The sequence below is a fragment of the Echinococcus granulosus genome (assembly GCF_000524195.1).
Source record: "Echinococcus granulosus chromosome Unknown EG_S00019, whole genome shotgun sequence".
NCBI classification, from domain to species: Eukaryota; Metazoa; Platyhelminthes; class Cestoda; order Cyclophyllidea; family Taeniidae; genus Echinococcus; species Echinococcus granulosus.
Window position 1 is genome coordinate 231,887 of NW_020170399.1, and position 15,742 is coordinate 247,628.

The 15,742-nt window shown below is 41.1% G+C and overlaps 2 protein-coding genes across 2 annotated transcripts; one reads left to right on the plus strand and one right to left on the minus strand. All coding sequences in view use genetic code 11, as the record gives it.

Annotated features, from left to right (window-relative positions):
* Positions 1 to 134: 134 nt before the first annotated feature.
* On the plus strand, positions 135 to 5,386 carry EGR_03557 (hypothetical protein; the record flags this gene model as incomplete). The annotated part of the gene is made up of 4 exons (XM_024492806.1): positions 135 to 179; positions 2,064 to 2,206; positions 2,247 to 2,281; positions 5,169 to 5,386. 4 exons carry the CDS (start codon positions 135 to 137, stop codon positions 5,384 to 5,386), a joined length of 441 nt encoding a protein of 146 aa, XP_024352689.1.
* A 4,605-nt stretch (positions 5,387 to 9,991) lies between these two features.
* Positions 9,992 to 10,554, minus strand: EGR_03558 (NADH dehydrogenase [ubiquinone] 1 beta subcomplex subunit; the record flags this gene model as incomplete). Its single annotated transcript, XM_024492807.1, has 4 exons — positions 9,992 to 10,126; positions 10,162 to 10,220; positions 10,256 to 10,386; positions 10,439 to 10,554. The coding sequence occupies 4 exons, from the start codon at positions 10,552 to 10,554 to the stop codon at positions 9,992 to 9,994; spliced, it is 441 nt and encodes a 146-aa protein (XP_024352690.1).
* Between the last annotated feature and the right edge of the window lie 5,188 nt (positions 10,555 to 15,742).

Genomic DNA, 15,742 nt, shown 5'->3' on the forward strand with positions numbered 1-15,742 from the left:
TCAATTGTCCTACAACAGGAAGTTTTAATAACTTGTTGTCGGACTTGGATTAACTTTCATAAACTAGTACGAAAGTGAACACAAGTGGTGGAAAGCACTCTGACATCCATCAGTCAGGAGTATTTTATTAAAATATGTTTAGTGCACTTATATTGACGAATTCATCAACTGAAAGTAGTGTACGTAGGAACAACTGAGTAGATTACGCATTTGAATGAATTAGTCCCCTGTCATTCAAATGACAGTTCTGCCAACTTATACTGCCTTCTTTTTAGCCCTGTAGTGTCACGAGACTTTCTTGAAGACAAAAGAAGGTAGAATAGTCGGGCAGAATATGTATTTGCGACCTAGAGAAGGGTTTAGGGGCTACTGGCACAGCCCGAAGGTCGGGCTGCCTGCAGGAGGGGGTACAACGTTAGATACCCTGGGCAGGCCACTACCAAAACCGTGAGCTAAGCAAACAGTTAAAGCACTGCAAGTTGGACCCTCCGGTCAAAATTTCCACGATGTGTGGCTGTTCAAATGACGTAATTATCACGTCTCATTTGTTACATTGAGCAAAAGTACCGCCGTCTGAGTAGCTTACTTTTTCAAACACCATTTTAATTAGGATTTGTAGTTTTGCGTTCTAAGCTTTGGAAATAAGGTTTCATTCAAGGTACGGATAAAATGTATCTTTTTAGGTGTTTATTGCTTACAATTTTGAGCAGAATTTATCGCCTCAAATTGGCACGGAAACTGGACTGTCCGAAATGGCAGCCTGAATGTAACGGAGGCGTAATAACTTGACATCGTCGCAGTTGTGCTACCGTTGTTAAATGTGTTTTTTTTTTTGAATTAGATGTGACAAATTTATAATAAGGTCTCACTTTGGCGAACTTCTAACTATTTACCGACAAAACGCCTGTAATCCACGATGTAATTCTTCCTGCTTTGTGTGCCCCTCTCTTTTAAATGAGCAAGCAATTCACTGCCGGCAAGGTGGAGGCCTTCGTGAGGAATACAAGTTCTTCACTGCAGCTTAGCTGCTTTAAGAAAACTTATGTCAGCATTAATGAATTCGCGAAGCACTCGTTCACTTTGGATCTTTTTCAAAATGTGCCTCATAAATCAGCCCTATTTTTAGCCCTGCATCTCATCATGTAATTGTGCACTGAAAGGGAAAAAAGTGCTGCTTTTTTGTTTACACCTTCCAATCGCTTTAAGTAATAGTTTTGAGAATTTTTGGGAAAGTGCTATTCTCCGGCGGGGGAGACCTCATAATGCTATTTCGTCTAAATTTTGCTTGCGACTTTATATGCGTTCAGGAAACTTGTGGCATTAAAGTACCTTCCACAGAAGTGAAAAAGGCATTAGTGAGGAGAGCAGGATAGAATTCCCTAAAGGCTCAACGCTCTAACATCATGGTGATAAAATCTCTCCCCCTGCATACGAAGAGAGAAAATTGAAAAGTGGATTATCAGTGGAACTAAAGCCTTATCACAAAAGTTGGAATCTTGACTAAAGGCTAAGGACTTGATGGTGAAAACGGTTTTACTTCCTCCACAATGGGGTAAACATATGGCGATGGAATTAGCCACACTAGACTTAGTTGTGCTGCTACGAGTCCCTCCTGAAGGCCCAGATGGCATACCGCCAAAACGAAGAATTAAGTGATCAATTAAAGCATTAATTTCTTTTGTTATTACTTTACGAATAATGTTTGAAGGAAGTCGCTGACAGGCGTGCGGTCCGAAAGTTTTGGTTCTCCATCGCTTTAACGGATTCGCTCATGACATAATCCGTACCTTGTTTTTTTCAATTCGCTGTAGTACGGAGGTGTATTTATGGCGGATGTGGCATACTCTACGAGTGGCGATTGCGATAGGCAAAAATAAGTGGATGAATGCCAACATTCTCTTCCCGTATACATCTGTCCGAAGGTCAGTGACCCACTGAAATTGGCATGGAGCGTAGGCGTAATATTAGGAATGTAATATATTATAGTTTTGGCTGAAAATGTTGTATTTACAGAGTAAATAGAGAAATTAGTGTCCAAATCGTTTTGGTATTGCTTTTGCCAGACGAAGGAGGGGTTACAATGTGGATTTTGTGAACCGCTTGGTCACTTCTGGGAGAAGATTGAGTTTAAAGTCGAAAATCAGATTTCACTGAAATGTTATGTTCGACAAAACTTTTTATTGCAAATATTTACACTGCCTCCAAGGTCACCTCGTTTTGGTCTTTAATCAAAAAAGTCTCCATAGACGTGGTGTAATAATCAAAAGCTTAATATTTAATGGTAAGGCATAAAACAACTGACATGAGTGAATTGCTTTTTTTCTAGAAGGATGGTAACTAGGGGATTACTTAGTTCATATTTTATTTCCCTATAAAATCAAATGCCGAACACTTTCAGCCTACTTCCACACAATGTTTGTGGTGCCAAATTCGTGCAATGCTGTACAATGTGGTTAGAAGAAGGAATAATTTCTTACGATTTTCACGCCTTGTTACTGAATTCCTACTGACCACCGACTTAAGTAGGTGTAATCAGCTCTGACTACAGACAAACGTCACAATCCGTACGTTTTTGATACAGATGGGGGTTATCTGAGGAGCAAATCGGCCATGTCATGGAACCGATAAGCTAGGCTAAAACACTTCCACACGTTGGGAGTCTGGGTTTAAACCTTGTGATACGGATTTGCCATTTCACTAAAGTCCAAATGAGGGAACCAGTTCCAAGTTACAGAGTAAACGTGGAATAAGTTCTGCCTAGGCATCTATACCTTGATCACTCAACCGCAGTCGGTTCGTCATTCCACCCGCCACCTTAACCAGTGTGGTAAGTAATTATTTCTTCGCCTGTGACGTTTCAGTTTTTGCAGTTTTGTCATTAAGTCATTGAAACACGCAAATGGCTGTGCAAGACAAATTAACTTCAAAGCGAAATGACGCACAGGATTGCGGCAATAGGAGTTGTGATTAGATTATAACATCTTATTTTGGTCAGCTTAGAACAAAAACATCCACAAATTGGCTCAAACGATCATTAATTAATGAATTATTTGTGTAGTTAGAATTGTTTTACCTTAAAACGGCTTATGAAGTTTTGTATAAGCAATTTATATTGCTGTTATAAGCAGTTATATTGCAAATGTAATTGGCTTATTCCGAGTCGGTCCTGAAGACAAAAGAAGAAGTAATGCTCGGGTAGAATACAGAAGGCCTGGAGGGCCACTGGCATGAAGCAGAGGCCAGTGGAAGTATAAGGCCCAGGCCCTTTAATGTCCGAGATTGTAAAGCGAAAAGTTTTGCAAATGTCAAAAGTACTGCACATCCCGCTCCCTAACCTTTTGTGCGTCGTCTTTGGTGCTCTCCTTGGTCAGCCTCCGGCGTAGACTTTCACAACTTAGTAGGTGTTGTAAGAAAAACACCTTCATAACCGATCTTGCTTATAATCGGATTCCCATGCAACTGAGAAGATACTCGATCGCAACGTCACCGATCCCTCTTGGCAATTCAGCTAGATCTGGAGTCCCGTCTTGTTTGGAAATTGTATGGGGTGAAGGGGAAATTTGCTAACCATCACTTATGCCTATCGGTAGCCATAAGAGCACTGACCCAAAAGCAGAGTCATTTAATAGAGGAAGGGATCTAAAATAATCTTGGGAGAAGTAGGTTTTACGTCTCCACCTCATTACCGCTTTGTTCTCATTTCGGTGCTTCTCAGTCATGTCTAGCTATCTGGATTTTGCATTCGTGTGTTCACTTAACTGACATCTCTATACAGTTTTCGCAGACAGCACAGCAACGAACCCTTTTAGATGGTTCACGGCTAATGTCGCTCATTTTAGCTGTCAATAGCATTCCTGTGGAACACGAAACTGAAGTAATTTTTGAAGGTGAACGCCATATGTTAGATACCGCCACAGATTCAGCGATCCGGAGGACATGCCCTTGACCCATCGTGTCATAATTTAGCCTTCAGTAATAGATATTAGAGTAGCTGTTCTTTATGATTGGGTCGGCTTTCCGCCGTCAACAATGTAGCGCCTCGAGTCTTCCCTGAAGTCGAAAAAATCGGAATACAATGACAGAACATGTGTCGCCGACGTGCAGGAGGGCTAGGGCTACAGACATGACCCCAGTGACCATGTCGCCGAGACGAAGTACAAGTGTGGGGCTTTGAGTGCCTGCGGAATGTAAACGAAGAGTCAAATAAATAATTAGAGAAACACAAATACACTTTATCTTTGGTATGAAGAAACCTAACATGATGGTAGCATCTCAAACCCACAAAGTGGGATCTGTTGTGTGCATGAGCAGGCAGTGAAATGGAAGGGTAGCCTTACATGCCTTATGCACCACACATGTGTGTGCACATGTTTGAGGAAGGGCTTTTAAGTCACTTTAGTCGGTATCAGGCTCATTTGACAAACAACTGAGGTGTGATGTGCAACATGGTTAGGGGAATGCTTATTTTCCATCACATTTGCGGACCAACAAATTTTGCATATTTTAATCCGCATTATCTTCAATGAATCTTGCATGATAATCATCTTTTGTGTTGATATCAAGAAGTTGATAAAAGTAGGCCCATTTGGCCAAACTCACAACTTCCAGCTCTCTGCCAACTCATACTGAAGGATGTTACAAAGTAACGCTAAAAACCTTTTATTGCATTATAAGTAGGCAATGCAGCCTTTGAGTTTTAGAGTACTGGAAATTATTTCTAGTTAAACAAAGTGAGTAAGGCGCTTCTTTAAAAAAGGACCCATTGCCAGCGAATGTCCCCAGAGATAGGAGTGCTGATGGAAGAAGTTGGTGGGGAGGCCAAAGTATGTGCAGATTTTACCTCACCTTTAGGGTTAAAGATACAACAGGAATTTGGTTAACTGAAGGCAATCCTGGGGAAGTAAATTAAGTCTAACAAGATGTTGTGTACAACTTGTACAAAATGAGGATGAAAAGGTGGTAATCCTACAACAATGTGTGATAATTCTCATGAGAATAATGTTGATTAAACCTTCTACTCTTTGTTTTGGTTTTCACGGGTGCTTAAGGCTCCACTTTCACATTTCCATCAGGTGACCCAGCCTTGGAGCCATGCGAGTAGCCCCAAGCACTTCCACATGTCGGCCATACATATTCTGCCCCGGCATTATGTATTCTTTCGTCTTCAGGAAATACTTTAGATTCTACACTTAGAAGCACATTACCTTTTCATAGCCAGCCTAGTAGTAGGCACGACCCGTTTTTGACACTATTAGAAATGAAACAGACACTTCTTTTTGTGAATGGCAAATTATCAACTCCCTATTTCAATGTTTTATTCATTGACTACGTCCATCTGCACGTCTATCAAAGTGTCACACTGATAGAATTATTGTGCATGAATTAGGCTGGAGTAGAAATTTCATGCATATTTTAGCCTTGACATTTACTTTTGGTCCGAGGGGTTCTCCTCGTCCAACTGTAGTGAGGTAATATTCTGCCAGGCTGTGTGTTGGACTTCATGGGCACTTGAGCCTCTACTCTGTGGCAACCTTCCGACCTTTCATTGCTTTGGTAATGGACGTTCCGCCGTACTACTTCAGCCTACTACAACATCACCGAAAACTGCTTACACAATCTTACCTCGATTTGATGAAAGAGGTCATTTATGTCTTTCGGTGAAAGTGTTTTACGATACATATAAATCGTTAGCTATTTCAGCTATTTAGATGCGAGAAGGGCCGCATTGAGACACCGACCCGAGAGGCTAAGTAGGCAAGTCAGGTAAAAAATGACCTCCAAAACTTACCTGCCAAATTAACCACTTTAAAGTAGGAAAAGAAACCCGACTAGATAAAATCCAACTTTTGCACTTTGAGGGATATTCGTACAACTCAATTTGACATGAGAAAAGTGAGATTTCATTTACCAGCAAGATTCTCAAAAGATGTCAAGAGAGCGGATGCGTATTTACTTAAGGGTTGGAAACACTAAAGCTATTTTCGTCTTACCCTATTGCCTCGTATATTAAGAAGAAAATCTGTCCCTATTCAAAAACGAACTAACTCGAACAAATGAAACGTTTCGGAGTGTCAAAAGTTTTGCTGTCTCCCAACAGTTAAGTTTAATGATAAAATGTAATTATAAAATAGCAACCTTTATATGATTCAAAGAGACTGTCTCAATTGTTCTCTCTTTACACAACTGCAATGGCAGTCTTCCAAAAACAGGTTGTGGCTTGAAACGCCTCACTACGACTAGAAAGCAAGGTCGTAGACCTGAGCCAAGGCTAAAATAAAGCTTCCAGGATTTATATTTAATAAGATAAGTAGGGAGAGAGGGTAGCCAAACTTACTTATACTCAAGAGATGAATTCTGTCAAATAACCCTATACAGGGCATTAAAGTTGTACTTTACTGAACCATTTCAAGTTGGAAATCGGGGAAGTACTACCCCTAATGGCAGGTTGTTAAAAAGGACATTTAGAACTTCAGGAGATTTTTAATTTGCTCGCTAAACGCGCGATCGCAAGGCCACTTCTCACATTTTATTACCTCATGAAATAAAACATTGCAAATGTACTATTTGTTGGAGATTGGTGAAACCCACAAAGCTCCCGATGACAGGAAGTTCAAGTATGTACCGCTGGTGTGCGTCAAACGTGGGAGTTGAGCTGTGCGTGGGATAGGCTTTTGACTATAAAAAACCTTTCTCAACACCTTGGAAATAAATACAAACCCCTCAACTGCTTGAGACGTAAATTCCCAGAACTTACGGTGGCTTTGTTTTTAGGCTTTTAATGATCCTGGAGTGCGGTTAGCTTTCCAGCAGATTGCTGACCAATTTTTTACATTTTAAACATTTTATTTTTTGCGATGTGTGGCCGTTGCTATGTATGTGCTCTCATGGATGCACTATTTCAATGTCACACAATTCCTTCGTGATTGCAATGGTGCTGGAACCAGCCAAAGCTTCTGCTTCCCTTCATGGTTGTACGTTGCTAAAATTTTAAGGGCGATTGTCATTTTAAAGGCGGCTTTATACAGGTACATTATAATCAAGTCATTCTTTCTTTGGAGTCGGCAAATGCCATAAAAAATGAACCGTGGATTTGGCTTATAAAATGGGGAGATTGTTTCTTAAATAACAAAGTAACGCAAAATATCAAGAGAAATAGGGACAAAATAGGGTATTCCATACTTTCTGATTACCGATTTTGATACGAAAAATGATCGTCTGATAGTTTAAATGAATGCCACCTGTGTGTCTCAAGGCCAAAACAAGACTCTAAAGCCAAATCAATTGTCACTAATCCGACTTGAGAGAGGGTGACGCCACAATTGTAATGTGTCCTTTCGTACTTTGGAAACGTCTGTGTTGCAGCTGTAATCATGTCTACATGACTACACTGTTCCGTCACTACAGTATAGACAAGCAGAGCGCAATCCAGTGGACAGTTGACTACCTTAAGTTGCGGTCAAAAGGTCCATTCTTGTGTATATAATACTGATACAACCAAACGGTCGGAAAATTTCATCATCTGACTTTACTGTTGTTGAAATTAAGACGAGTGATGGTGTTATTTGGTAGAGAGTAAAGACTCTTAGGAGTCATTCAAGTGTGGAAGGAACATTTTCATATCGAAAGGCCGCCAACTGATCTTTTCTCCGTAGCTTTTGTCACCACTACCGGTCAATTGCCATATTTGTGTGCGTAATTTAAATTTTGGTTTCTCTCTCTTGTTTGCAGGAGTAGTTTTTCGGGAGGTAACATGGGCTTACTCGTGCGCAACTTGTTTTGAAACCGTTGAAAATATTGAACAATTGCACCTTTAAGGCGGTCAAGTGTTGTGAGTAGTCCACCTAGGTCGTACACACACAGAACTGTTGTACAATCTTGCGTCAGCGAAGCTAAAAATGGGTAATGAACTCCCTTTATGCGCTCACATAAATAATCAGAACCAGCTGCGCCATGTTTTTGGGACAGGAAATCCCTCCACGGCGGCGTTCAAGCCATAATAGTATCACGGGATCGCACTACATTTCCTGAATGATCATGTGCTTTAGTGGTAAAAAAATCCAATTTAGCTGTAGTTCAATTGTGGAATATAAAAGAAGGTCCCTTCTGACAACTTTTGTGGCAGATAGAGGTTGCTTGGTTTAGCTTCATCTCATTCTTCTTTGGAATAGCCTGCATGGTACTCTCCGAGGCTGCTCGATGGAGAAGCAAGGTTATAAAGCTTCTTTATTTAGCCCAAAAAACAACCACTTTCACATCACAGAATATTTGAGACTGATGTTTTCCTTTGTGCATGGATGTTACCCCTTTTCTTATTGCTTGGGAGAGCGACTCAAGCATTCCAGTTCGACAGAACCAGACACGCAGTTGACATGGATTGACCGTAACAAGGGGCAACATTTGCTTAGACTGGTTTCCCACTTAAAAAGTAACAAAAAAAGTAAGCAGCTAATCCACTAGGAAAACTTGTATCCAGAGAGTGAGGTATGAAGAAGAAGCGATCTACCACTATTCAATGCCTTTTGTGGATTTGAACTAAACCACTACAAAAACCTCACATCACTGGCCTTTTTAGATGTGAAATTGCGAACTTTCAAAAGTCCGTTTTACTGTACCAAGCTACTCTGGAGTTAAAAGATGTTGGTGCTTTGATGCGATCCGCACACATTCATATCGAGGCAATAAATGTACACATAAACAGATTTGAATTGGGTCAGATATGTTGTAGACATACGAAACTGTATCATTTATGGTCAAAACAGTTAAACAGCGCTATGATTCAAACTCCTAGAAATTCAAAGACTTTGACACAGCTTCGCCGCCAGTTTGCAAATCATGTAATTTATTTTATCCTAAAAACAATCATGGTTACGGCTGCATTCACACAAGTGGAAGCGAAGTCTAATGAGATGTAGTTAAGCATGAACTAACGAATCTTTGGGATACTTTTACAAGCTCAGAGGGGATAAAAACCAAGAATTAGGATTACTTCCCACATTTATGTGGATTTCGACATTTAGTCAGTTTGCTTTCTGTTAGCCGAAAACGGTATGGTGACCCAACAATGGTGGAATTCCCCCTTTCATTATGCAAAAAGACCACCTAACCTTTCAATTATTTGAAAGCGAGTTCCTGGATAAGCGTTCGTAGTGGGTTTTCTGCCAGTATTGCACCTGAACATGCTGTTTCCGTAGATCTCAAACCAGAGCTACTTTTACCTTGTACTAATAAAACATCAGTAGAAAAGTTCGACCGATTGAAAGACGAAGGGCAGAGGACACGGCCCCACCTTCTCCCGAGGCAAGAAAGCAATGCCACTCTGCGAGACTGGACATTCTGCGAAACTTAGTACCGGGAGCTATATACATACGTAAGGTGAGCATTTTGCTCGCGACTCCTTGCAATATGATTGACATTTTAACCACCTTTAAACCCCCATGCAATACAGGATACCTAGCAAATAAAAGTAATGCTAAGGATAACACCAGTACCCCTTTTCGAAATTAACACATAAAGGACACTACTCTTGTTGAGAACCTTCATTTCAATCTTATTGCAACGCAAATACCACTTTTAACTTAATGATGCGCAAGACACAAATTCTACAATCGATTACACTTATCTCAGGCTGTAAAATAACAGAGAAAACCGTGTGTTGCGTAGTCCACAAAACCCTACAAGCGAATTTAATGGATAACGAGAAATCGAACTGTCATCAAACACAAAAACAGGAATAGATCAGGGGCCTTTTTTGCACTTGAGTATTTTAGTGATACTGCATAGTCCATAACAAATATGTGCCATGCGCTGTCCCTGAAAGTTAGGACCTGACTGTTGAGTCTTTAACCCTCATAAGAGGCGTGAAGCTAGTAGAGAGAAATGTACAGATAGCAAAGTAAACAACTACTCTATTAATTTTGTTGGTGCAGCTAAAAAATGCAGTAGCTAACAACACCAACGTTACAAAACCTATGACTAGCGTATAGTAGATGCCTTAGTGTTCCTCGTCAGACTTGAGTTCACCATAACGAGCTTTCCACTGCTCAATGAATTCGGCCTTTCTCTTCTCACGGAGGGCAAAGTAGTCCGGGTACTGCATTTTTTCCAAAGGATGCCAGAGATCCAGGAACTAACAAGAAGTTATGTAGCAATACGGCGGTTTACATAATCTGGTTGGTGAAAATCATAGCGTTCGTAGGCGACACCGCCGGGAGAAGTTGGATCTAGATTTAACAGCTAGGAAACTATCATGCACTACATAAAAAGGGAAAGGCAGCCTTGTTCTTCTGAAGCTCCTTCCATCCATCGTCCAAGAGTTTCTTCGCCTTCACGGGATCCTTAATATCCCTGTTCCTGTCGAATCTTGCACGAAGAAGAACAGCCTCGAATCTATATTTAAGACTAAACACCCCACCATAGGAGGCACAAACACAGGAATTACTGATCCAACTTCTGAGCTTTAATGTTATAAAGAGCAGCTTTGTATAGATCACACACCTGTTGGGCGTGTGGAACAAGCTTCGTCCTCAGGTATGCCGGAGGGACAGGCTTTGCCATATTTTGGAATGCGCATCTCATATACTGCCTATCCAAACCAAAACCAAGGTAATCTTTAAAAATCTGCAGTCACCAGTTGCTCACAGGTGTATAGCAATAAATGAAAATTTTTTTACTCCGAGTTTATATTTTTTACAAACTTACGCATTAATGCGTTGACGGATTGGATTTAACACCATCTCAGATTACAAAATTAACAAGTACAGCACCATCTACGAGGGAACGAAAAATATATAACACGCATTTAAAGTGCATAACTTCCCTTACTTTAAAAATTATTTGCAACAGTGATCGTTTGTTGTGCTGACAGTTTTTCAATTAAGTATCGCACGTTTTTGGGAGTTAGTTCACGTTTACTATTACTCAATATTAACTTCTTTTGCGCCTTTCGTGTTTTAAAAACCAGGGTTCTAAACTAAAAATTTTGACTTATTTCTTCATTTCGCATTTATTGTCCATCATCCTTTGCCGACCGCGAATAAGGCTAAGGGGGTTGTGTCCTACTTGAAGTCGAAAGAATATATATATATATATGTATATATATATATATATATATATGTACGTATGCATATGTATATATGTATGTACAAATGTATATAATTTTGCCTAAATTATGAACAAGTGAATGGTGCTTCGAAACCGCGCCGGACGAAAGGGGGATGTTTTAAGAAAGCCCCCAGTTTTGCAACAAAATAGTCGGGGTGCCTGTATACTCCACTCGTGATCATTTAAATTACTTATTTAATGGAAACAAAAATGCGACTGATCACGACTACTCAAATCAGACAAAGTAGCTTTGAAACATCAGTCGGCTCTAATTGTAACCAGGTTAAAATTATTTTCAGCCAGCGTAGAACTGCATATTCTGGTATCTGTCCAGTTGGTTCGAAATTCGTTTTTATTAGTTTAATTGGTTTATTTTCATGGGCTTAAAAAGCCATTCCTTTTAAATTTTTAATATAGTTTCCCGAACTAACATGATTTTTAAATGCTGCAGGCTAGTAACGCATACAACGCCCCGAGTGTAATCTGGAGACGATGGGAGACGTGATACTTGCGCAGAACATATATTGCCGGCGTATAGAAGAATTGAGGGTTTACTAGCATGGCCCGAAGGCCATGCCACCTAAGCGGGATACAAAGCCGGGACGTCAGGCTCCCATGAAGCTAAAACGAAGAGTCAAACAATGTTATCAAAGTGTTGCACACACAATACTGACTAATTCATTTATACTGCTAAATCCAAACTCAAATTTTTAATTGGAGTTGCTAATTGATGGCGGAATCTTTCCAAAACGCCTTGGCATTCATCTTATGACTTGTTGATAACCATTGTTATAGTGCCAGTGGCCCAGGGGCAGTGATAAAATCAACCTTTGCTTTGGGAATAAATTGCCTCTGAAATAACTCCCGCAAAAGGCGTAGCTTTCCGCACCATCAGCACTATTGACAGCTTGTTTTTTTCACCTATTATGCCGAGCTGCGTAAACCCCGAGGAATTGAACTTCAATAAAACACCAGCGAAGGGAAGTCAGCTGTCATACTACTTAAGTGAAAAAAAAACATTGTTGTGCAATGAAATCGACCTGCTCGACAGGGTGTTGTTCTCTGTGGAAGAGACGACAGTGGCCTATTGCATTATTAGTCAATGCTATTATTTTCAGCGGTTACCAAAAGTAGCCCTGCCTGAGGCCTACCCAATACCCGCACAACCAGCCAGACGTGGTTCGGACTGACTGTACGTTGGTTTGAAGAAAAAGTATCACCAATGAGAGAGGAGTTGAAGTTGTAAATACTACGAAGTATCCTGGCCAAATGGTTCAAGTTTCAACGTAATTCAGCCTTTCCCCACCTCCCAATTGGATGACGCGACAGGTTTGGAGAAATCGACGAGGCGTAACGGTGTGAAGGAGACCTTCCGAAGGAGAATCACATCTCCCGCCCTAGATTCGTTGTCTACACTTCGAGAATGCTCTCAGGCAACTCAAGCTTAATGTCAAATTATTTTCTCAAAATAACCTTATTTTGAAGGCCACATGACACCGGTGACTGCGCTTTTTAATGGAAAATTTAACTGCCAGTGGCGTTGAAAAGTTAGCTAATTGTGAGAAAATTTGTATTAAAAGAGCATGAGAAGGTGCATAAAACTGGCGCAGTTCAAATCGTAACTAATTTCAAATACACTTTAATAGGGCAAAAATTGACCCTATGTGATGGCATCTAGCTGGTTTTGTACCCCTTACTAACGCAAACTTTAAGACAGGTCTATCAAAGCCCATAAATTGGACAGACAATAAGCTTTAGTGCCCCGAGACTTCTCTGAGGGTAAATGAAGGTATAAAACTGGAAGAGAGTATGTGGTGCCAACGTACAGAAGGGTTGAGAGCTACTGGCATGGCTCAGAAGCCTGCCTGCTCGGCGAAGGCACAATGGTGGAGCACCTAAGTGACCTCTTTACCAAAAATGAAAGTTAAATAAGCATTCATTTTGTTGCAAAGCGTTGCCTTTGATGCTCCCTTGGTCAACCTTCAGAGTCAGCTATTACAACGTAATCGGTGCTGTAAGGAAACACCCACAAGCCAACCGTGCTATTCACTGAATTTCCATGTAGCTGAGGGTATACTTGACCGCAACATCACTGATGTCTCTTATCAATTCCACCAGATTTGGAGTTTCGGCCTACATAGGAATTGGAGTCGGAGATTGGGAGCGTGCTGCCCATCATGCATGGCCATAGCTAGCCTTAGGAATGCTGGCCTAAAAGCAGAGTCATGTAACAAAGGATGGGATAAAACACAGTTCTATGTAGGTAGGGTTTCGCTTTTAGTCCTTTTTTCCACTGTATTCTTACTTTAGTACTGCCCAACCACATCTATCTACCTGGATTTTATTTAGCTAGTAGAGAGGTGGAGGCGATATAGCGTGTTCACTCAGTCGACATCTTCATACAGGTATCGTGAACAGCTCCGCAGCAAAACTTTTCCAGCTTGTTCACGGCCAGCGTTGCTTTATTTGCTAATAGCATTCCAGCATAATATGGGAATGAGGCAGTTGGCATATTTAGCACTTCTTTTGGGTGTCGTTACTGATTCTCCCATTCGCAGCATATGCACTGCTTCCGCCCTGCTAAGTTTTATCATTCAGCAGTAAAAGTCGGACTAGTTGTTCTTCACGATCAAGTTAGCTTTCCGCTCCCCGAGCCCTCTCTGAAGATGGAAGAAGGCATAATACTCGGACAGAATATGCATATTTAATATCAGTAGGGCTTGGAGCTACTGGCATGGCCCCGAGGCCAGACTACCCGACGAAGGTGCAATGGCGGAGCGCCTAAGTGTTCCCTTTTACCACACCCGAGAGATAAACAGACAACCAACGCATTCCATAACAAATACATGGAGCAAATCCAGTGTCTCCTATTAACAAGCTAGAAGAAAATTTCATTGAATTTTATTTGCGGCTCATATCATTCAACCTTCACATCGGTAAGAGCATTTGTCACAACACAAACCCTTGTATGGGAATGAGTCCTTTACTGGTCCTCTATGTAGGGCATAGCCATTCATTCCCAAAAGTTTGCTTAAACAGCAAGTGGATTATGTAGCAAACCCACATTCCCAGTCCGAGAAATGATAATGACTTGTTGACATGTGAACCGCACACTATTAGGCCTTATTTGAGGATTCATTCTTTGTAACTTTGTAGGGAAATTAGGACGCCTCGTTAAAGCCAACTCGTGCAGAGATTACATAAAGTTGGCCAAACCACAGGAGATTTTTAATTTGCTTGATAAATACACGATCGTGGGGCTACTTCTCAGATTTTATTACCTCATTAAATCAAACATTGCAAATGTACTATTTGCTGGAGATTAGTGGAATCCACATGGTTCAGGTTCAAGTATGTACCGCTGGAGCGCGTCAAATGTAGCAGTTGTACTGTAAGTGGAACAAGCTTTTTGACATCCTTATGCAGGTACCGTAGACAGCGCCGCAACGAACTTTTTAGGTTGTTCACGCCCATGGCTAGTACCGCCTCAGTTGTTAATATCATTCCTACAAAACACGGGACTGGGGACGCCGCCGAAGGTAGCACTTATTTTTAGCACTTCTACTGGGGGTCGTCACCAACTCTCCCATCCCTAGCATATGTACTTCTTCCGTCCTGCTAGCGCAAATCATCCAGCAGTATAAATCAGGACAGGTCCTTTAAAATCGGGTTCGCTTTCCGCTGGTACCAGTGTATCACCTTAATGACTCCCTAAAAAACAAAGAATCTATAATACTCAAACAGAATATGCACTGCCGGTTCAGAGAAGTGCCGAAAGGCCATTGTCATGGCCCAGAGGCCGGCCCACTTGTTTGGCCCCTTTACCAAACAAGGCGATCTAACTAAACAACCGAAGTATTGCATAGATGTCTAGTAAGGGGTAGTCCTTCTGTATACGCAAGCAGTTAACGACTTTAATAACCGTGTAAACTTCTCTTCCATGTATCGCTCAGACAGTTATGACGTGAAAAACAGGACAAGTCACCCAGACTAATTTCATGGTCATGACCCGTTGACAGCACGGCTCATTTCTTACCATGTAAGCTAGATCATGTGTATTATCAACAACCAATTTAAAAATATCTGAAGTTCTTCGAAAACCCCATTATTATTCATTAACTCTGTGTAGAAAACATAATTAACACTTTCCACCTCCAAATACTGCGATGAGAATAAGAAAAATCACCTACTTTGTGAAAATGACACAACTAATACTTTTCTCTTTGAGGCACGCTCCTTCTCACCGCTCACGCCGACGAACTTCGGCGGTAGAATTCAACAGGGTGGCACATAATGCGGCAATTTACTTCACGCCTCCGCCTTTAATTACGCTATCCGACAATTTCTGGCGAGGATAATGGCCGCCGCTTTCACATAATCGCGACCCAACTGGACAGGAAATATAATTTCTTTTTCGTGTCTAAGGCTGCAATTTAAACTGTGGTGGTGATTCACCCACCTGCAAGTGGAGGTGAAGCGCTGCCTCATTGTTGCACATCACTTGGCTGCCTGCCGTGTAGTGGCGCTGCACCGACCGACAGGAATTATGCAACCGGACCTACTCTGGTAGACCAATTTACAACCTAGTTTTAATAATTTCTCCTCCTTTTTTTACTTCAAGCCTTCATTAAACCTCTACCTG